General features: G+C 34.7%; 3 protein-coding genes across 4 annotated transcripts; 1 reads left to right on the forward strand and 2 right to left on the reverse strand.

Moving 5' to 3' along the window:
• Nucleotides 1-353: 353 nt before the first annotated feature.
• Nucleotides 354-4,881, reverse strand: LOC126840399 (MAU2 chromatid cohesion factor homolog). Its single transcript, XM_050576096.1, has 10 exons — nucleotides 4,588-4,881; nucleotides 4,324-4,503; nucleotides 4,097-4,219; nucleotides 3,899-4,027; nucleotides 3,716-3,824; nucleotides 2,713-2,877; nucleotides 2,384-2,634; nucleotides 2,110-2,315; nucleotides 1,771-1,973; nucleotides 354-1,698 (listed from the first exon to the last, which is right to left on the reverse strand). Exons 1-10 carry the CDS (start codon nucleotides 4,804-4,806, stop codon nucleotides 1,313-1,315), a joined length of 1,971 nt encoding a protein of 656 aa, XP_050432053.1. The 5' UTR covers nucleotides 4,807-4,881; the 3' UTR covers nucleotides 354-1,312.
• Nucleotides 4,882-5,351: 470 nt separating this feature from the next.
• LOC126840631 (uncharacterized protein C15orf61 homolog) lies at nucleotides 5,352-6,517 on the forward strand. Its single transcript, XM_050576501.1, has 2 exons — nucleotides 5,352-5,990; nucleotides 6,182-6,517. Exons 1-2 carry the CDS (start codon nucleotides 5,696-5,698, stop codon nucleotides 6,307-6,309), a joined length of 423 nt encoding a protein of 140 aa, XP_050432458.1. The 5' UTR covers nucleotides 5,352-5,695; the 3' UTR covers nucleotides 6,310-6,517.
• A 4,498-nt stretch (nucleotides 6,518-11,015) lies between these two features.
• Nucleotides 11,016-12,232, reverse strand: LOC126840824 (uncharacterized). Of its 2 annotated transcripts, XM_050576783.1 has the most exons (3): nucleotides 12,136-12,232; nucleotides 11,806-12,067; nucleotides 11,016-11,628 (listed from the first exon to the last, which is right to left on the reverse strand). In XM_050576783.1, exons 1-3 carry the CDS (start codon nucleotides 12,190-12,192, stop codon nucleotides 11,054-11,056), a joined length of 894 nt encoding a protein of 297 aa, XP_050432740.1. In that variant the 5' UTR covers nucleotides 12,193-12,232; the 3' UTR covers nucleotides 11,016-11,053. The 2 variants fall into 2 exon arrangements, with proteins under 2 accessions (XP_050432740.1, XP_050432739.1); XM_050576782.1 differs by having other exon boundaries at nucleotides 11,016-12,067.
• Between the last annotated feature and the right edge of the window lie 9,651 nt (nucleotides 12,233-21,883).

The following is a 21,883-nucleotide window of genomic DNA, read 5'->3' on the forward strand; positions in this document are numbered from 1 at the left end:
TAATTTGGCATTATTTAAAGATAAATTGTTCAGCTTTGATGCGTAACTCAAAAGGTTTTCTCCTTAATATCAACAAGTATGTATTCTAGTAAGTAAGTATGGTCTTCTCTCTGTTAAAAAGCGTTTTCATAGTATCAAATTTGTTTATTTTATTAAACTTCATTTTCAGGTATTAATAATTTAAACAATTAGGTAGTTATCATGTAGACAAGTAATAAACCTATATTTTTCATGTATAGAAATTAAAATTCTATAAAATAAAATATAACTTTATCTTTGGTGTACACTGGTAAAAAAAAAAAAGGCACATAGTTTAAACAAAAACTATTTTCATAATAATACAAACAAACAGATTTTCATCGTTGATATGAATCTAATTTTTTATTGACTTCATTATAAATAATAATATATGTACATCTTAGTAGCCGTTAAAAAAATAATACTACAAATAATAAACCAATTATAATAAATATAAAAATAAAAATAATAATAACAGTTTTTATAAATTTATAATTTTTATATGGTAATAGTAAGCTGATAAACTTAATGAGCTAAATACAATACTTCATTACAAACGCATGACAATAACGATTCTTAACCAGTCTGGTTGTTTTTTAGCAGCCAGGTGGAATTAATAATTAAGGCTGCTCATAGGTCATTAAAAAAACAAATTGTATTGTAAATATATACGTGTAATAGTATCTTTCTTGTTGCTCGAGAAGTGTTTATCTTTAAATTTGACAGAACTATTTTAATATTTATACTAAAAAATTCAAGTAGTTAAAAAAAAAAAACAAATTACATCAAAAACTCATTAGGTAGTAGGCTAATAAAAAAACATTCACAATTCTATAAATTATAAAAAAGTTCACAGTTTTTTTATTTGATTAAAATGTCAAATTAAAGAATTTAATGTTTTTCATTCTTATTGGTCAATTGACAGGGTTATAATTTACAATGTTTTATGTTTTAGATTACAATTCCATCTATAAATCCGTTAAACACAAAACATCGTGTGTTGAGCATTCGTGACGAATGCAAATTTTACTTTTAAATTAAACAAAGTAATTGGGGGAAAAAAAAAAATCAAACGGTTGCGTACTTGAGAAGACAACATGAAAGTATAAAAAGGCAATTTATAATAATATGTATATACATATATAGAGGCTATTCACATTAAAATCAATTTTGTACACAATACGAAAAACGTGTATAATTACAAATTTCACTAATTTACCTTGATGACGACATTTGTGAATATATGTCGATGGCACAGTGCTCGTGCTTTGATCACATTAGTTTGCGGCAGGCGCTAAGAAGGGAGTCCGAGAGCGGCAGGAGTTTGTTGCGTTGGTTGGAGTTGCATGGCGTGCTGCTGCTGCTGCTGTTGTTGTTGTTGTTGTTGTTGCTGCTGCTGCTGCTGCTGTTGTATGTGCATCGATTGTTGATGCATGTGCATTTGCTGCTGCATATGCAGTTGTTGTTGTTGCTGTTGTTGTAAAACGAGTTGATGTTGCTGAGGGGGCGACACGGTAGGTTTCAACGGAATGGGAAATGGTCCGTCGGTCCACGATATTAGCGAATGTTCGAGCATTTCAGACGACTGGTAATGGTCTTTCAATAACGTCTGAGAAAAATTGCTATGCATTTGCAGGGCTTCACTCTCTCTTGTGGGATCGTTGCACATTCTATACAAATCTAAAAAATATTTCACACAGCACAAGTTTAGAATACGACTTCAGCGGAAAATTTAAAATTTATATAATATACCTTTTAAAATAGCAGAAGCCCACAATTGCACGTGAACATCTGGAATTTTGCTAGCTAATTGCATGGCTGGAGTGACCATGTTCATACTTTCCCTGCTGTTGCCCAGCGATAAGAATATATGACCGAGAAGAACTAACGAACAACTGGTTAAGCGATTTAAATCTTCAGCGTTTGCCATCTTTAAGGTTTCTCTTAAGTATCTCCTGAAAAACGTTGTAACAATAATTTGTGTTAGTTTTAAAAATTATTGTCAAATCAGAGTTGACAAAATATAATTTTAGCATATTATCTAAAAAAAAAAAAACCAGGTTATGGCCAACTCTATATCAAGACGCTTACTTTGCTTCGTTGTATCGTGCTTGGAAAAATGACTGCAAGCCTTGAACATAGTATGCGGCAGCTCTGAGACTGTGCGATTGTGATGTCAAAGTCTCTGGATTGATACGATCTAGAAGAGCATTTAAGTCTGCATCTCGTTTTGTTCTTAGGTAAACAATTGCTAGGTTAAGGTTCGCAAATGCCCACAATTCACGTTCTTGTGACAGCTGTAAAATTATTTTAAAATATTGTAATGATAAAAAAATGATTACTTAATAAACTACCAAACACGTACTCTTAACGACGTAGTAAATTGTATTTCGGCGGCATCCATACAGTTCATGCTCATTGCGTATAGGCCAATAAGCATGTGAAGTTGAGGACGGTGTGAGCTCAGCAATCGCGGATGTCTCTGGCATATACTGCACACTTGAGACATCTCACGGAGAGCTTGCGATTTATTTCCTGTAACTAGTCGGCACATTACCATATTTTCTAACAACATAAGCTGGAACACCGACAGTATTGGAGTTTTATGGTCACCGGCTGCGCGGACAAAATATATAATAGTTATTGGCAAGAAGTTTTATATAAGATGATATAAGATTAAGAACTAATTATTACCTTTAAGTTTTTCTATTTGCGCCAAGGCTTTGTCAGTGTATTTTTGAGCTTTATCCATGTAGCCGGCTTGCATGCTATGCATCACAGTTACCAAGTATACAACAATATAGAGCTGCTCTTTGGGCATCCAGATGAACATGTCTCCCATATTAGAACCACACACGACTAAAAAATATTAAATAGTAATTTTTAATTTTAAAACTATAATTTTATTTGGGCTTTTGACAGAACACCTATTATTTCCCAAAAGTAAACATTTAGTCTTCCAATTCCAAAAATCACTAAGTCATCAATTTATGTAAGAAATTGAGATGAGTTTAGGTTTTAATTAAATGGAGGGCAATGAGTCAAGCGGCAAAGTGGTTTAGTTCCAAAACCTACTCTAAACTTTTGAAAATAAAGCTGCTATGTTGCTTTGTAACAATGTTACAATGTTGTGTCGTAATAGTTTTCCTTAAATATCTCAAATTAAGGTGAAATTTGTAATTTAATTAAGAGGTTTGTCATGGCAGTAAATAACAGAATTCTGTGAATTTCAATACATTTCTCTAATACTTAATCACATTATCAAAATTGGTCAATTGATAATGCAGTAAAATCTATTTGTATTACCAAATACAAATAGTTAAAAAGCCAATTTCTGTCGATTACACAAACAAAAATAAATTATTATTTATCTACTATCAAATTTTGACAAATGTTTATGTTTAAATAATTTTTTTCTACTTTTTAATTATAATTTATCAATTACTTTGTTTTAATATAGAACGATTAAACTAATTAAGACCATTGATATAATAATATTACAATATATAAACTTACTAGCAATAACGTAAATAGCCAGAAATAAAAGAATTAATATTGTAATACTCCAAATATATTAAGTAGCAACTACAATGCAGTTAAAAAGACTATAAACTTGTTACATTGCAGATTATTATGTACGATTAATGAGGTCATATAAAATTAATCGTTTTATGATCATAACAATATTAATTTTTACCTTCATCAGAAGGCCATGTTGGCTGCATTATTGTCAAAATACTTTGCTGTAATTGTTTCAAGCACGGCTTCACACTTTTAACTTGTCCTGCCATTAAATAATGACATACCTAAGGAAAAAAAAACAATAGAAGCAAATTAATAATATCATGTAAGCTAATTACTAGAAAAATTCTTTCCTTACTTGTAAAACTAAAAAAAAGACTTTGAGATATTCTTTTTGATATTGGCTAGCTTGCCAATTATCAACTAAATATCCAGCCTGCGTAAGTAAAGGGGAAACTTCTGTAATTTTCTTGTCAATTAGTAGTAACTAATAAAATTAAAAAAATAAAATCATTAGAAAAATCAAACAATCGACATAAATTATCATTGATCATACCATGCATCGGCTAAGTAGAAAGAGAACTCTTGTATATGCGGCTGATGATATGTGAGCATAGTCAACACCAACGCCTAACAAACTACTTGCTAACTCGTAATCTTTTTCAACGGCATGTATTTGCTGAAAGTATAACAATGATAATATAAGTATTACATTTTATTCAAGCTGTAATTTACGGATCTGGACCGTAGATACAGTGAAGATTTATTGTTGGTTAAGCGTACTGCTAATTGAAAGATTAATCTACAGTGCCAGTAGATGTTGTGTTGTGACAGTTCGACGGCTTTTCTTAAAATTGGTTTCGCCAAGTTTGATTGACTTTGTTGTTGGTAGAGTTCAGCCACCACACTGGCCGCTTCAAATTTGACATCGTCGAAGGCGTTGATGGATTGTGACAGCAGCCACTGGAATTGAGAAATTTGTCGAGATAAACGATTTTTTTCTTTGGCAATAATAATAATAATAATAACGAAAAAGTGGAAAATTACCGCTTGTTCGAGATGCGTCCGGGCGAGGTCTGTGTTTTTTGTGTATTGTAGCAAAATGTTGCCCAATTGCAGATGAGTTCTGGCTTCGACCCTTGGTGGAGGCTTGAAGCTGAACACGGCTTGTAGACATTGAATGCACATTTTTATTCGATTTGAAGTCCTGAAGTTTTCTGCAAGCCCCAAGAGCGACAGATACCAAGCGTCTTGTGACGACGCCATCGGTGATCGGACGCTAAAGCTGAACTCCGGAAAAGCAAAAATTCTCTTTTAACAGTTACATTACATTTATCAACAATTGTTATAATCACGACGATTTGTCAACAAAACACTAAAAAAACCAAGGAGTAAGGGTTCGTTTATAATACCGTTACCGCGGTATAAATTGTGTATGACCGCAATTGCGGTAGCGGTCACCTTGACGGTATTGTGTTATCAATTTACCAGTATCGCTTATCACAGGTCGCAGCAGCCCTGCTGTTTACTGGTCGACAATCGACATTCGTTACCTTGTAAAAAAATTATTTAAACGATTTTATCCTTTAGCGCATCTGTTGTGATTATTAAAATGCAAAATATGTAAAATAAAAAACAAAATGATCTATAATATTTTATAACAAGTCATTTTATTTTTATCATAAGAGTACTTGAACGACATACCCTATGGATATTATTTACAGTAATTATACATAATATGGTATACCCTAGGTATTTCATGTTACATGAATTACTTTTCTTGCCTGTAAGTTTTTCTAATTTTTAAACGTAAAGCGTTCATCTTGCAGTTTCTAATGTAAACTGAAACATTATCAATTTTTGTTTTGTGAATTTCTTATATGCGATGAATTCAAAATAAAACAATTTACAATTTAAAAAAAATATATTTTTTATCCATACAATTTTTTTTATAAAAACAATTAAAAATGACATTTTGAGTTATTTAATTTAATATATTTTATTATAAAATTAAAGACCTAATGTATATTATATTACATATGATTCTTGACATTTCTTTTCCTGTTTTCTGTTATATTTGTACTCTTCAAAATGGTTTGTGAACTTAAAGATTTCTAATTTAATCATTAGTTGTATAGCTTTAAACAAATTGAAAATGTCATTTTTATTTTGGAAATCGTATAAAAAGTTGCCTAAAGCTTCGGCCGTTCTTACAAAATATTTAGAACAATCAAACGAACCACCGTGGACGTCTTTTTTTATTAAGTATAGTTCCGTAAATAATGATCAACATGGTCTGTCACATTTCAACTGGAAAGTAGGCAACAGTAACTATCACATTTTGCGGTCTGGATGTTTCCCTTACATAAAGTATCATTGTACCAAAAGGCCTTTTGAAAATTTAAGCACGGAAGATTCATTGTTTTATGTATTGAAAATTATAAACTTAGGTGAGCGGCGTTTTCAATCCTGTGAAATATTGTTAACTATTTGCACATACCTTATTCTATTAACTTTTAACAAAAAATCTAAATTAGTTCCAACAAACCGAATAATATGTTAGGTTTTATGTGTTTAATTATTTAAAAATGTTTTTATAATATCTACTTAACCATTGATTTATTTCTTATTTTGATTTCAGGAATACCTTTACTCGTGTACGGCATTTCAGCGATTTTTATGATAACATACAAAGAAAAAGTCCAGACTCCCGAAGGAGAAGTGTATGTTTATTTTCTTTTAAAAGAAGATAAAGGATCTACACATTAAACATTTAAAATTTAAATATTTTAGTAATAATATACAAAATATAATGTTTCATATCCTACTTTAGTGGTACGAATAACTTATTTTGGAAATATTTTATGTATAATTCTATATTATATGTTATGACTTATAATTCAATATTTAAATGGTTTTATTATGGAATTTAATTAAACAACTGTGTAACAAATATATTTGTACCGCAAGTTTAAAAGATTTGTTTTAGTTTTAGAAAATAAATAACCTGTCCAAAACGTGACGTCTTATATTAAACAACCAAAGGATAAACTTATTATGAAAAAATTTAACGATATTATTAATTTAATAAAAAAAAATTGTTAGACTTGGCGGTATTTATATGTGTGTGTGTCTCTTGTCTTTATATTTCTAGTTTAAAAAAAATTCCAAAAAAAAATCCGTTTGAGTTCAACTCAAACGATGGTTTACAAGATATAGGAAGATTTAGGTCCATGTCGAAAACGTTCTTTTTAAAAAAACAAGTTAAAGTCATTAGACTTCATAACATTTTTCAAATATGCTGTTAAAATTTTCCATTTCACAAGCGAAGTGCAATTTTTTAGCGAGACACAACATAACGGTAATTATTTACAATAAGATACTGGAAATTGTATGCGACAAATTATCCACTTAAATGGGTAAAATGGTTCAAAACGTGAGTTATCAATTAATACGCTGTTATTAATAATTGTGAATTTGGTCACATTGCTAAACACCGCAACTGGCTTAACACGTTGAAAACCTAATATTTTGATTTGTTATGTGACAATAACCATACCGGTGTTTGTAAATTTCTTTACGTACATATCATCTATTGTAACGTTTTTCTAATTTTGTTTATATAATAATTTGTAATTGTCGAGCCATCATATTTCCTAATAAAGGCTAATAAAAAAAAAAACCATACCGGTGAAATTGTTTTATGTAGGTATATTTGTAGCAAAATTGAAATCTAAACTTGTCTTGAACACGATATTCAAAATCTTTTGACTCGAGGTCCTGTGGTGTGTTAGCTTTAAGGTAATATATTTTTTCTTGGCCGACGTCGTCGGACAGCTTAGTATACTGCGGTGCCGTTTGTTGTCAGCAAGTTTGACAGCAATGGTGACAAAATTAAACGGAATACGAATGAGAAGGGAAAAAAAGTTATACTTGCTGCTGGAAAACTTCACTGTGCGTTGTGAATGTGTTGGCAATTTTATAAATACTACTGCGTCCAACTAATAATGTATTCTGCAAGTGTTCAATAGTGTCGTTCTACTTGCCCTCGACCCCCTTCGTTATCATTGTTATATATATATATATGTATATGTACGTTTTTTTTCGCTGCTAAAACTTTTCTCTCCTTTTCAGTTTTCTCCGTTTTGCCACGCGGACTTCCAACTTCAATAATACACAACGTACAATGTGTATATTTATATATTATTATTATTATGCATCCCAAACGGCCTGCGCTACTGCGAAGAAGGACGAAAATAATGAAGAATGAGATTTCAACACAATAGGTAATATCGCTAGCTCCCAAAGAGAATAATGTATTCATAACCCCAATTAGCTTATGATTGCGTGAGACTTTTATAAAGCAAAAAAAGGATACTGGTTTGTCAAGTTTCTCGTTTAAAGTTTTACAATTTCTTGCCGAGTGATTTCCAATCGTCGAATTTAGGAAATTTCGAATTTTTTAAATAAATTTGCACAAAGCTATCATAATCGTTATCATGTGAAAATAAAATTTATACTAAATCTTAATTCTGATCGTTAGACCTTAGGTACAGGAATGCGTACAATTCAATTTTATGATAAAAGTACTTAAAATACTTATTGAAAAACATATTTTTCTCGAGATTCGGTGATACCTTTGCCAGAATTTTAACAAACAGCTCAGGAATGCGCAGATTTCAGTCGTAGGAGAAACAAACCGACCTATGTAGTGGCCTTGCCAATGTTTTAAATATACCTACCTACATAAGTATGATATCAAATCTGAAAACGTGCCTCGTTTGGATTTTATATTATAGTCACTTTAAAAAAAAAAAAAAAATTTGTATCATGATAAATTTTTACTTACCGGTTGATGATTAAACGGAAAAAATAATTTTAAATTTAGTTCCCCATAATTGACCTACTAGATAAGTTTCATAGATTATACTAGAAAGTTCTATTGAAAATCAGTCATGTCAACATTTCAGATTACCGTTTTGATCTCCTCATCGTTTGTACCTACCTATTATGGGTAAAATTGATCAGTTTTTTTTTTTTGTGCAATGTTAACTAAACTATTGGTTTTTTTTTTTAAGATTGTGTACTACTACTGTGTAATAACAAAATATATAATATATAAATAAATAATATACTTTTGCTGCTCGCGGTGCCGGGAGTGCGGAATTCTTGTACACATTTGGCGTTGCATTATTCATGATGATCTCTGGTAAAAGTTATTTTTCTCTGGTACGATCCTTCGTCATATCTATACACATCTTATCGGCCCACAGAACCATCGGAGAGAAAACCCGTGTCCCTCGGGGAAACGCAGAATATAATTATTATACGTGCCGTTCCTTCGCCCTTTCCTTCCCTGTCTTTGGGCACCCGGCTGCACTTGTCTCCGGCCAATGTGACACACTACTTGTATATACATGTACTTATTATCTGTCTGTATATGCCCGCACGCACGTCATTGTTGCATAAAACATTTGTCGCCGCCATTCGGAATTGTAATTGAGTAAAACATTTTCGGCGTTCGTCCCAGGATAGGTTAGTGGTATACCTTTCACGAAAAGTTCATCAATAAATACATCTGAATAGGAAGCCATCCACGAGGTAGACAATTCTGTTGAAAGCCGCACACTGGATTGTCTAGGAACCCGACGACAAATGAATGTATTTAACTTGAAATTATAGCTGTTCAACAACATACTGCTGCTTCACGCATGTTTCGGATTTCAGCAGTTAGTTTACTATCGTAATACGATTCTAAATCATTGATCCACGACCAGTTGCTTTCATCTGTTGACTAAATGAGGTTCCTGGACATGCATGACTGACATAGAGGACCCCGTTGATCTAATCGAGCAAAGTAAGACTATGCGGTAGTTTAATCCTCCTGTCACACCACGCATAAAGTCTTATTTTCTTTTGCTTTTTAGTCACGTTGCACATTCGTGCAGCCCCACGTTTTATGTTCATAAGCAATATAGCTGTTATAAAAATATGTAATATGTTTTTATGTATACATATACAATATTCTTCCTCGCTTGTACTTTTGGTTTTGAGCAAATTTCTTTTGTAACAAATGCTTTTTACAACATCTCGGACATCCTTTTCCGGTTAACCTCACCAAAAGGCTCTTTCCAAATCTACGAAACCTATAAAAGTAAATTGATATTTTCTATTCGGTATTTCAATCTCTTTAAACTTTAACTGGTCTTCGGTTATTGACTTTAAAAATCAATCTAACATATTAACTAAATATATATATATATATATTCATCCGTTTTAACACAATTATTCCAGTGAAAATTTGTTTTTATATAGTTAATGACTGATCCCAGATAATGAAATTTCCATTATTTGAAAATGTTGTTACTATAAGTACTCTCTATGCAAACCAATTTATTACTAACCAAATACTTACACATATTCATATATTCTATTTAGATTTTTCAGATTAAGACGTCACCGAGATATTTTTACTTGCCAAAATGTAATATTTATCTTATAAAAAAATTATAATTTTTATTAAATTCTATTTATTTACTACGGTCTTACACTGCGTATAACTTATTAAACTTATGACGAGTCAACGTTGTACACTCATTTTTCTCTTTCCTCTTACTTGCGTGTGTGTGCTTTTTTAAGTGAATGCGTGTCCTGTCGTACATTAAATGCTGTTGAAAAGCCGCACGTTCCATTAACCAATTTGCGGGGCGCACACAAAAGAGTGTCGTCACCCTATTTCTAGCGTATAAAAGCGCGTGTGTTTGTTTGAATATGTTTCCGGTCGACAACATGTAAGTATTACCTAAAGATTTTAAATTCAATTTTACACAGACAGACTGACTATGATGCGGCCGGCACCTATCTGTTTTCAAGACAAGCAAAATATAAAGTCATAGAACATGTAGGTACCACTCAATATTACATTTAATGCTCAATTCTCAATTTAGGTAATATATATATAGAAACTTCTAACATTGGTTGGTTCGTTTTAACTGATAGTACAATACTTAATTGTTAAGAATGGATTTTATTTTAGACACTATGAACATTTCTGCCGAATAGGTACAGCATCGTGTTGGGTGTAATCCATTAAGGTAGGTACGATTAGTTTGTTATACGAAAGTATCACGTTCGTTTTAATTTTGTGTGTCCAAAACTTGCGTTGCATTATAAAACAAATCTGAACAGAAAATGTTTATTACACTAAGTGCAGCTGACTGGTGTGTTTAATTTTTTAAGTAGGTCATCCTACTCGTCGTTTTTTTTTATTAGTGTAGCGTATATAAGAGTACTACTAAACAAATGGCGAACGGTGTTAGTAGTATGAAAACACGCTTTGTCTATACTTAAGTAGAAATGTTTACTAATTCGCTTTTTTCAATTTGTTTGTTAATAAAAGCGTAAGAGAAAGGAAAATAATTACTTATTTATTTAAATTTGTCAAAGTAAATTTTTTTCTTTATTAATTGGTTTATTAATTTTGTTTAAAATTGTTTTACATTGATTGAATCATTTAACAACTGCATGGTGCAGGAAGAGGGAGTGGTAGTGGTGCAGCGCACGGTGCTGGAGCAGGGGCAGGTACTAAAAGTGGTAACAATAGTTTCAAAAGTGCCGGGCTTAGAGCTGGAGCAGCGGGGGCAGCAGGAGCAACCGGCGCACAAGGTGCTGGAGGTGGAACTGGCAAAGGGCCCAACGGCACTGGAATGAGTGATGGTGGTGAGGGGGGAAGGATTGGAGCTGGAGCTGCACATGGGGCCGGCGCTGGAGCTGGAGCTGAGAGTAACAGAGGTAACAGGTTTAGGAGAGCTGAAAGACCAGATGGAGCGCATGGAGCTGGGGTTGGGAGGGGGAGAGGAAGAGGGGCTGGAGCGGCGCATGGAACTGGAGCTGGGAGGGGGAGAGGAAGAGGGGCTGGAGCGGCGCATGGAACTGGAGCTGGGAGGGGAAGTGGTGCTGGAGCGGCGCATGGAGCTGGGGCCGGGGCTGGTGCTGAGAGTAATAGTGGCAACAGGCTCAGGAGAGCTGGGCTAATGCCGGATGTAGCGCATGGCGCTGGGAGTGGAAGTGGTGCTGGGAGGGGTAGAGGTGCTGGAGCAGCGCATGGAGCTGGTGTTGGGAGGGGCAGTGGCGCTGGAGTAGCACACGGAGCTGGGGCTGGGGCTGGTGCTGAGAGTAAGAGTGGCAACAGGCTCAGGAGAGCTGGGCTAATGCCGGATGTAGCGCATGGCGCTGGGAGTGGAAGTGGTGCTGGTAGGGGTAGAGGTGCTGGAGCAGCGCATGGAGCTGGTGTTGGGAGGGGCAGTGGTGCTGGAGTAGCACACGGAGCTGGGGCTGGGGCTGGGGCTGGTGCTGAGAGTAAGAGTGGCAACAGGCTCAGGAGAGCTGGGCTAATGCCGGATGTAGCGCATGGCGCTGGGAGTGGAAGTGGTGCTGGTAGGGGAAGAGGAGTTGGAGCGGCGCATGGTGGAAGTGGTGCACAAGGAGCTGGTGCTGGTGATGGGAGACCACAGGGAACAGCCTGGACCTGAGTTCAAAAGAATATAATTTTGTTATTTTATAAGACAACATAAATATAGGTCAGTTAACACATACCTCGTACATCACAGCGAAAGCAGCTACTGCTGCTACCAAGACTTTAGCGCCGACCATTTTTACTTGTTTAGTGTACGATCACTACGGTGTGTGTTGGATGAATACGATGTTTAACGGTACTAAGCGGTGAGTTTTATACTGAAAAAATAGTAATCAATATTTGTATTTGTGGCACGAAATTGATATGTGTAGTGTTTTATAAAAAAAATATCAGAACACTAATGATATACCTAACTTGTTGTGGTTATATCATTTCACGATACAACGTGTAAGGTCACGCATCATTAGAAAGATTTGATTAGACTTATAATAAATATGGTGGCTTATTTGAATTGTTTTTTTACAACTGTGTTAGCGATTAAAATAAAATTAGACGCCTTGGAGAAATCTGAGGCTAGATTAGGTCTCAGATAAAAAAAAAAACTAAATTATTTTGGGTTGTGTTCCAAAATAGTGTTGTACAGTGTAATGCTATTAAACACGTTTTTCTCATCAGCCATTTAAGTATAATTGCTACTAAAATACTAAAAAAATAATATGGGTAAATTTGTATCTTAATTTATAATAAAAATATATGCTTTATGGATTGGAGGGAATTTAGTTCTACACTCTATACTTTACATCTTTAGTAGTGATATGATATACATACAACTATATGTATATACATTTTTTCTACAAGAACATTGTTAAGAATCGTTTTGTATACTATGTAAGTGAACAACAAATAATATATCCCAATGGTCAAAATTTGTTTTGAAAGGTTAATGTCTAAACTCTGTCATATGGTCGTGTTGTCTAGTATTATGCTATTATTTTTCAATAATTACTTGTAAACTATAAAGATTAAAATTTCATTTAGGTTTCAATTAAGTCGGCTATTTGGAAGAGAGTAAACGGTCGATGTAGCACACATCTAATATGTGTTGACTAGGTTTTTTATTATATAACATGAAAATCTGAACAAATTAAACCAGTTTAGTTTTTGCATAATTATGTCCTAAAGTTAATTCCTGGTGGTTTTAGTAATTCTATTTTTATGGTAGAAACAGAAGAAAATACTTTCACAGAAGAACACTATGCATATAATTTGTTGTTAGGAAAAAACTGCAAGTTATTGAAGTGGAAAACAATGTTTATCTGATAACTAATAATTATAGTCTGTAAGAAAAACAAAAAAATAAATGTTATTACATTATATAATTATCCAGTTATAATAATTAAACCCAATATTAGCAACACTCTGTTCAAAAAGTAAAGAAAAAAGTGTTGCGACCGAGACAAGATTATATAAATCATTATTAATTAAAACAACGAAATATTATGTATAAGATTTTACAATTGGCGAGAAAAATGTATGTTGTATGAATTGTAAGTACTTATGAAAATATGTAAATTAATTTGCACGGTCCATTCAAAAGTTATTTTATATAATTGTAATAAATATATGTTTTTCGTTATAGTCTATAGCTTATAAACTTTCTCTAGGTACCACCGAGAGACTTCACCGAGGGCCCGGCAACTAAGTAATTCAAATTTTCGTTTCAGTAAGTGTCTTAAAATATATTAGAACACACATATGAACCTGAGAGTGCTAACAAAATCGCATAACTGTGTTTTATAGTGCGCCCAAGGTTTCAAAACCGCCAATTGTCCTATATGTAGAGTGTTTACTATACCCAATATAATATAGTTTATATTACTGTACGATTTAAACGGAAACGGTAAGACTTCAACAGCCTAGTCGAAACGTTCTTTATATAATAATAAAATAGTTTTAGAATATTCATTTGAACTCTATCCGGCAACATCCCCTTCGTCAACAAAGTTTTGCGCTCGGAGCCATTTAATCAGATTTGCCTCGAGCCAACTTTATTACTATAATTTTTATATTTTTTTTTTCACTTTTCCGGAACTTGTATTTTTCAAACAACAATAAAACACTAGATTGAACCGCGGCACAATATTTTATCATTCCAACGACGTTTATAAATATTTCAATAAAAAAATATAAATATATATATTAATAATAAAAGGCCAAAAATAAGAGGATGTGTTGTTCAGAGTTTCACTGTCTGTAAAAAATAATTTACACAAAAATTACGCTGTATTGTCAAAAAAACACAAAGTAAAAACTTGTGGGAAAATTAAATTATTCGCTAATGAATTTTGAGTTTGTCATGAGCTATTTGAGATGCAAATTCTCTCACGTTTTACACACACACAACTGGACATATTTTTCGGCGTGTAGCGGAATCGTGCGTGCTAAAGCTGATTTATCAATGCGATAAATGACATTTCACAGGCCCCACACTTTGTCGTTAAACTAATGTTTCGCCAACTCGACACATCGAAATCCGAAGGTGATAATTCAGATTAATCGCTTGACCCAAGCATTAGGTCTGCCGTCCGTCGATTCCCCATGGTCTCCTACACTCGGGCCCCACCGACGGCACCGTTCAATCCCCTCGTCATTTGCCTGCCACGACCGAAGTTTTTAATCTAATTTCCTAAAACGAGCCCGGCCACCAAGACCCCTTTTTGTCGAGGACCACAAAAACTCTACCGCAGGACCAGAGTTCTGCACCGCCACACGTTATCCATACTAATGTTGTACGACGGGGATTCGCCGGACCTACTATGTATTCTTAATCCAATTAAAAGCCCACGACCGGGCTTTCTTCTTCTGACATCTGCCCGTGTAATAGACCTGTACTTACACACACGAGTATACACACATACAAGTGCGCCGACACGCGATAAATATCGTTGACTTATCGCCGAGAAGTTTTTTCCCGTCTCGACCCCCCCCCCCCCCCGACCGCCTTCTATCCTTTTATTTCGGGGTTTTTCCATCGGTAATTGTTTTCCGCCGTGCGGTTGTTCGGTCGACGCGATAAATTCGGACGCGCCGTTTGGCAGTGAAACATAATAATTACAACGCCGTTTTGGCACGTGCGACATACGCCGGCGTTATTGCGGTCATAGCCGTGCCAAAAAAATTGTCCTAGGCAAAAGTTAGGGTAATAAAATCTCTCCGTCGCGCGCCCACCCCCGACGACAAACCGGTGGATACATGGAGGTCTATACGCGGCCATTAAGAGGCGCTGTGTGTGTGTGTGTGTGTGTGTGTTCGACGAGAGTGTTGCACTTTAGCGAAAATAAGATGTAATACACGCGATAGCCCCCGTGCAGTCTTAAATCACGTGGTCCGGATTGCCCGGAGACGTTGGCGCCGGTTAGACTTCCAATACTAGCATATACTTGTTTTGGGCAAAGGGGGCTTTGCGCCTCGCGGTTGTTTCCGGTCGGTCGGCGACGGCGAGAGTCGTCAATAATAATTACCCCGAGGGTCGTGGGTCGTCCGGTGTTGTTATCACGCGTACATCGTTTAACCGGATTACCGTTGATTAGGCCTTCCGGCTGTGTGTGTGTGTGTGCGGTATGCACGCCGTACAAAGCACTACTCGGTAGTTGTACGACGACGACGACGACACAGAGCAGCAGCAGCACATAAACACACAATTGATTTAGTAAGCAGTCCACGGATGCCGGGTCCGTCTGTTTCCCGAGAACAGTGACGGCAAGATACGGGCAAGGTGTACGGGAGACACTGCTTGATTGGCCGGCCGGAAAGCCGTGCCACCTCTCCACGTTATGCCCTTTGCCGGGAGAGGCAATATACCCGTATCTGTATTCAACGGAGCGCCGACACAATCAACCCTGGCGACCAAACTTTCTTCGGTGTAGTCACCTAACCGTTATCCGTCGGTGACTCCGCCACGCGTGTTGTGACAACCGCTATTCGCTCCTTTACGGTCAGGTTACACATTACAACTGCAACAGTATAGGTATACACATGGTATGGCGGCATGTATTGAGCGGTTAATTAAACGGGCATGGTTTTGTGTAGGAAAAAATCATCAGACCGCGCCCGTATTGCCAATAACGTTTGGCCAGGTCTTGGCACAACACTTGGTCGTCTAGGAGAACGAAGGTTTTTGATCAAAGATTTTGTCACATTTTAGTTGTCAGTATCTCGTCAAGAATAGCGTCGGCGCCACTTGTATGGATATTTTACGCCATAATGAACAATGTTGTAAATCGCAGCTTGAGAAAGATATTTTTGAATAATATTAAACGTTGACATTTTAACTTTATGTGTTTTATTTAACTTATAATCATTTTTAATAATAATATAAACTATACTTTAGGGAAATTTTATTGCGATAAACGGGTTTCTTAATTATTATTATTATATTGTATCATTCTACCTTTTTACAGATAAAAACAATACATTTCACTGTAGCTGCTTCTTAAATAATTTTTTTAATATTTACAGGCAGGCACTCTTTGGCCCAAAATGAAAAACGGTGGCTAAAAATAAAACGTTGGAAAATGTGATTTTTGTTTATAGGTTTTTACAATACTAATCCACAAATTTATATAAGAAATCAAAATATTGTATCATAATAATTGCATAGTTTCTGAGGGCCCTAAGGATATTGGAGGTAAGAAAATATCATGCTATAGAAATATTTAAAAACTAAAGGGAATGGAAACCGGTTTGTTTTTTAGACGTTCCAGACCTAAAAGTCTGATAAAATTAGCTCTACTTAGGATGGACCAATTTCAATTGTGTACACATTTTTTCTAGGTCAGTTATGGGAATCGATATTTTAATATTTAAATTAAAATCTTAATTTTTATTATTACTTGTAATTTCTCAAAAGTAGTTCTTAGTATTCAGTTTTAAGTAAATAAAACAGTTTTTAAAAAACTGATTTCCACAAAAATCTGGAAAAAAGGCCGACGAGATCAAATATTATGTTTATAGAATTAAAATCTTATCATTCTAATAAGTAGGCACAATTTTATCAGGCTTTTAGGTGTAAATTGGTTTCTTGTACCACCGAATTAGCTTTAATTAATAGAAAAAAAACTTTATACGTTAAATAATTTGATAATGTGGTCGAAATTTATTAAAACCACTTTTTGCTTAAATATTGCCTATATAAAACTCCTTAAAAACCATCCGCTTTCAGTCCCATCAACATGTCCCATTAAAATTGTTTTTTTAATGTTTGATTAATATAATGTGGATTAATAAATAAATAATATACACGAATATTTATTTATGCAATAATACTAATAATAATATTTTTTTTTAGCCTTATAAAGTAACATATGATGCTAATTTATTTGATTTTTAATTTATGATAACAATATATATTTTAAATTTATTATGTATTTTTTCGATTAATAATATATTGTATTATTGTTAGGTTAGGTTAGGTTACCTAATTTTAGATATTGCACTTAATAACGATTAATAACTTGCTTAGCAACGGTCAGGTAATCAGAGTCACCTGGACAATAAATAAGCTAATAACAATTTTGTAAGTAATGTATTTGTGAAGTGTAATTTTTAAATAATAATTTTCTAAGTTTATTTGGAGGCGTTTAAATGCCTAAATATTTCTTTTGTATAGAGTTGGCTTTGAATGCGTTTCAGGTAAATAAAAATGTGTATTTTGTATTGCAATGGACATTATATTTTTACTTTGGCGTTTCAATTATTTATGACCGTTCTCGCTGATTTAGCTTAACAATCAATGTATGCGGCTTAGCCTATGATTTTAGTAGCTGCTGTCGTTGAACTATACTTATTTGTTAAGCTAAACAGCTATCGAGAACGGTCGTTATTATAATATTGTCGATAATGATAATACGAGTAAGACAGTAAAGAATTGGAAAAATCTACATAACATAGAAACCGTCAGCCGTGCGTGAACACAAGCTCTACCTTTGTATGATATAGAAAACAATATATGGCACTAGATGGGTAATATTACATTCATTTGCCATTCAGACGGCGTTTGTGCACACAAATCAGCCGCCGTCATCCGTTTTGTCGAATCAATATACTTCTAGGTTTCGCCTGATTTCCTCCTGTTGTCGATTCTGCAAGGTATACAGGTAAGGTTGGGTCGAACCGGCCAAGTGTTGGACCGGAAGTCGCCGCGGGACAGAGATTGATTCGGAGGCCAATTTCCGGTAGATCGTGATAAATCTTGTACGGGCAATTAGTAGATCCTTGAAGTAGGACCCTGCCTGCTGTACTTGTGTACTAATGAACGAAACCAGTGCATTTTTCTTCGGTTGCAATCGACTTTAAGTACAAACCGTTCTGGATTTCGCACCATCACCGCCGCCGGGACAAATGAGTCCGTATAAATGATATTGACGGCTTTAAGGAGGGCGCACGAGGCCAATATAAAATCGACTCATTCGTCTTTGCCTATACCGCGCAATAGGTCTGTCGAGATACGCCGTTTGTGTCCTGGAGATCCAGGACTCCTGTATAGTTGAGGCTATTAATCATTTGCAATGTTGTCCGAGCGATCGTTTAAAACAATGATGTAGCTGTTAAAATGTAAATCTAACATAGTTGAAGATATATTGTGTAATTTTTCAAAAAATTAACCACGTCAATAGTTGTACAAGTGAAAAACTAGTCAGAAGGTCTTTTATAAATCTAAAAAATAATATCGAAGAGGGAAAAAATTTGGGCTTGCAAATATGGCTGATTATTTTCGACTAATAGTTTTATTTTGTTTATTAAAATAGCTCTCTTTTACACTTATATTAGTCGTCGATGGCCAACGCTACAGCTGGTATTATGTAAGTGAAAACGTTGTAATTTTTAATTATAAAAAATTCACAATACTACTATTGTTCTTTATACATTTAGTACATTTTCTTAACGGATTTTCTACAGTTATTATTATTAAAATATTTTGACAATTTTCGAGACGAAAACGGGTAACGATTGGAATTTAATAACCAACTTAAAACGTAAATGACAAAAACAAGTTAAAATGTCTCGTGTTTGCTGCTGCTGGTAGATATTTATATTAAGATACCCGACTTTGTTTTGCACCCCCTTCATTTCCCCAACCGCATTCCGAGACGGAAGCTTCTCATAAAACGGTTATTGAATTTGCAAACAATTATTATTTTACCTCTTCGTTTGCATGGCAAAACTGAAAATTAAATCCTTTCCACGTCCTTCTCGAGCTTCATACTCGTTATAGCAAAATTATTTACTCGATTTTAAGTAGGTAGCTCTCTATTACAAGTTATTATGACAAGTACCGGCAGATCTACAACGAACCGCATTCCCAATGAGATCATTATCAATTGTACATAAATTGTTCTAAAAAATGTTTTTCCTAATAAATTTAAAGGTTTGTAAACATTTATACTTATATGTATTTGAATTGTTAATGCTGACATCGATTAATAAAAGGTGAGCTTTTTTCAAAAGTTTAATCAAAATGTGTTTTTATTGAAACTGCACATCGGCCAATTTAATACCGTGCTAATGCATTTTTTTACTGTATCTTATCATATTATAATATATTAGGTATAAAAAGTAAACGTTTGCAATTTGCACATTTTTTATAGAATATCATCGTTATTAATCAAAACAGGTATCTTTTAAATGGGTTTCAATATAATATATATATATATACACATGTAATGTTACACATACTATTTTTGAGCTGGCTCGACAGCTCTTATTTTTTTTTTTTTTTTGGTTCTTGTCATGTCTTTTATATAATCACTATGAATATGTTTTTTAGTATAGATCTTTTATTGGTTAATGACACAACGTGTGTATATTAAGGTGTTATCAAATTCAGCATTTTTCCCCCACCGTGTGTTAATATCATAATATTTATTATGTTCACTACGACGATAAGTGGAATCAAGATGCAACCAAGTGGAAGTCGCAATCACGATCAACCGTCGTCTGGATTGATATTATTATAGTATTTTGGGGTAAAGGTACAAGGGCAGAAACTTAAAGAAAAATATTTTTCCAAACTGATGTCTTGAATTTTGCATTTCATACCTATATAAATATATATATACCATATGTTCACATGTATATATACCTATATACATTATGCATGGTGTTTTCGTTTTTCTGTGCACATCCAAATATTATTTCTACGTATCAATTCATATTAAAATATTCGTTTTCCATACTATATGGTATGCCAGATTTAGAAATAATTGTGTCTATTCAATGTTTTTTTGAATTTTGAATTTTGTAGAATATGATTTGACCGTATCCCTAAAAAAATACAGATCACCCCCACCGTATACGTGTACACAATAAAATTACAGTGTTTTTATTATTGTAATTATATCAACAAATATATAAACAAATCAAATATTTTATACATATTATGGTGACATTTTTGTACACTTTAATCAACTTGTACAGTGTTGTAGGTAATAGAAGAGCAACCTACTGTAGCATATTTTTGTATTTGTTAATTATAATGTTGTTTAATATTCACAAACACTTTTTGCGGTCGTAAACCATAAAACTCAAAGATTACCAGAAAGAAATATTATCCAAACGAAACCGTACCTCTCTGGCTTTGTTTTATTCGTGTGGATTTTTACATTTTACACAGTAATAATGTCACGCCCGTGTCATATTGGTCCGGATCGAATTTTGCACATCTGGGATCATCAATGATTGCACGACACGGCTTGGAGGCGAGCACAATAATTCATTTGGCCATCTGTCTTAATCTACACCGGCACAGGGCACGTGATTTTTTTCCCCGTCACGGCGTTTTTCGATTTTTCTCTGACAAACGTCGCCGTCGAGAGCCTCGTGTAAAAATGATTGCTTCATTTCAGCGAATCTGGGCCTTAAAGACAGCCATTGGCGTACAACAAACCGTCCCCGGGACGTCAGTTTAACAGTTTGCGATCCAATGTCTTTCTTTGGCAAAAGATTTTTGATTTTTGAATTTTTTTTTATTAAGGGTCAAACATGTTATTTACATGCTATGATTAAACCACGTTGTACTGTACATGTTGTACGCTGTTGAAATTATTGCGTTTAAAGTCCAAACATGAACCTTTCATACATTTACATAGGTCAAAACTGGTTTACACTGTGGTGTGATGTTACAATATTGCCAATGAATTGAAATAATAAAATGTTTCCATGTGCATTGTATCTATTGTGTTATATCTTTTTTGTTAGGGTTAATTCCATAAAAAATTGAAGACATTTGTTTAAACAGTAAGATCAACGCATCAAAAATTGGTTTGTAAGCACCTAATTTTCGGATTTACTTAACTTGCATTTCAACTAATTTTTTAATTTGTTTTATTTTGGATTTTGTGTGGGTTTTACCCGTCAGGCTTGTCACCGAACAGTAAAGCTAATAAAGCGCGGCCGCAGTTGACGGGGGTGACTAGGCGGTTTTCTTTTTATTCCAGGCAAATCCGGTGCAAGTATATACCTACACATAATAAACGGATAGGTACAATACACTGAGCTACACAAAACCCGGCAAAATCGTTTAACGTTGACGGACAGTATCCGGTTACAGGATTTTATGCGGTCGCCGGTCATATACGTAAACGGTCTCGACCAAGCACGACAGTCCGTGCGTGGACGGGTAGGAGGGGTACAGGTCCGGTGTCTTTGCGGCTATCGCCGTGGCTTAAGTCTTACGGACCGCAGAATATGTGTTTCGGAGACGCCGTCGCGGCGGTACGCTTGGCCACGCCCAGCCGACAGTTGCGCACCGCGCCAGCCGCTTGTAATTGGTTTAGCCGTCGCCGGCGGTGGGCCGGCGACACGCGCGCCCGCGGCAGGCCGTAAGCATTGCCGCCCGCGGACCGGCACGGCAGTCGCGTGCCGCCGTAA

This window comes from Adelges cooleyi, unplaced genomic scaffold (assembly GCF_023614345.1).
Source record: "Adelges cooleyi isolate 19-005CV unplaced genomic scaffold, UGA_ACOO_1.1 ACOO_flye_CR_arks_rails_tigmint_CR_PRNA_376, whole genome shotgun sequence".
NCBI lineage: Eukaryota > Metazoa > Arthropoda > Insecta > Hemiptera > Adelgidae > Adelges > Adelges cooleyi.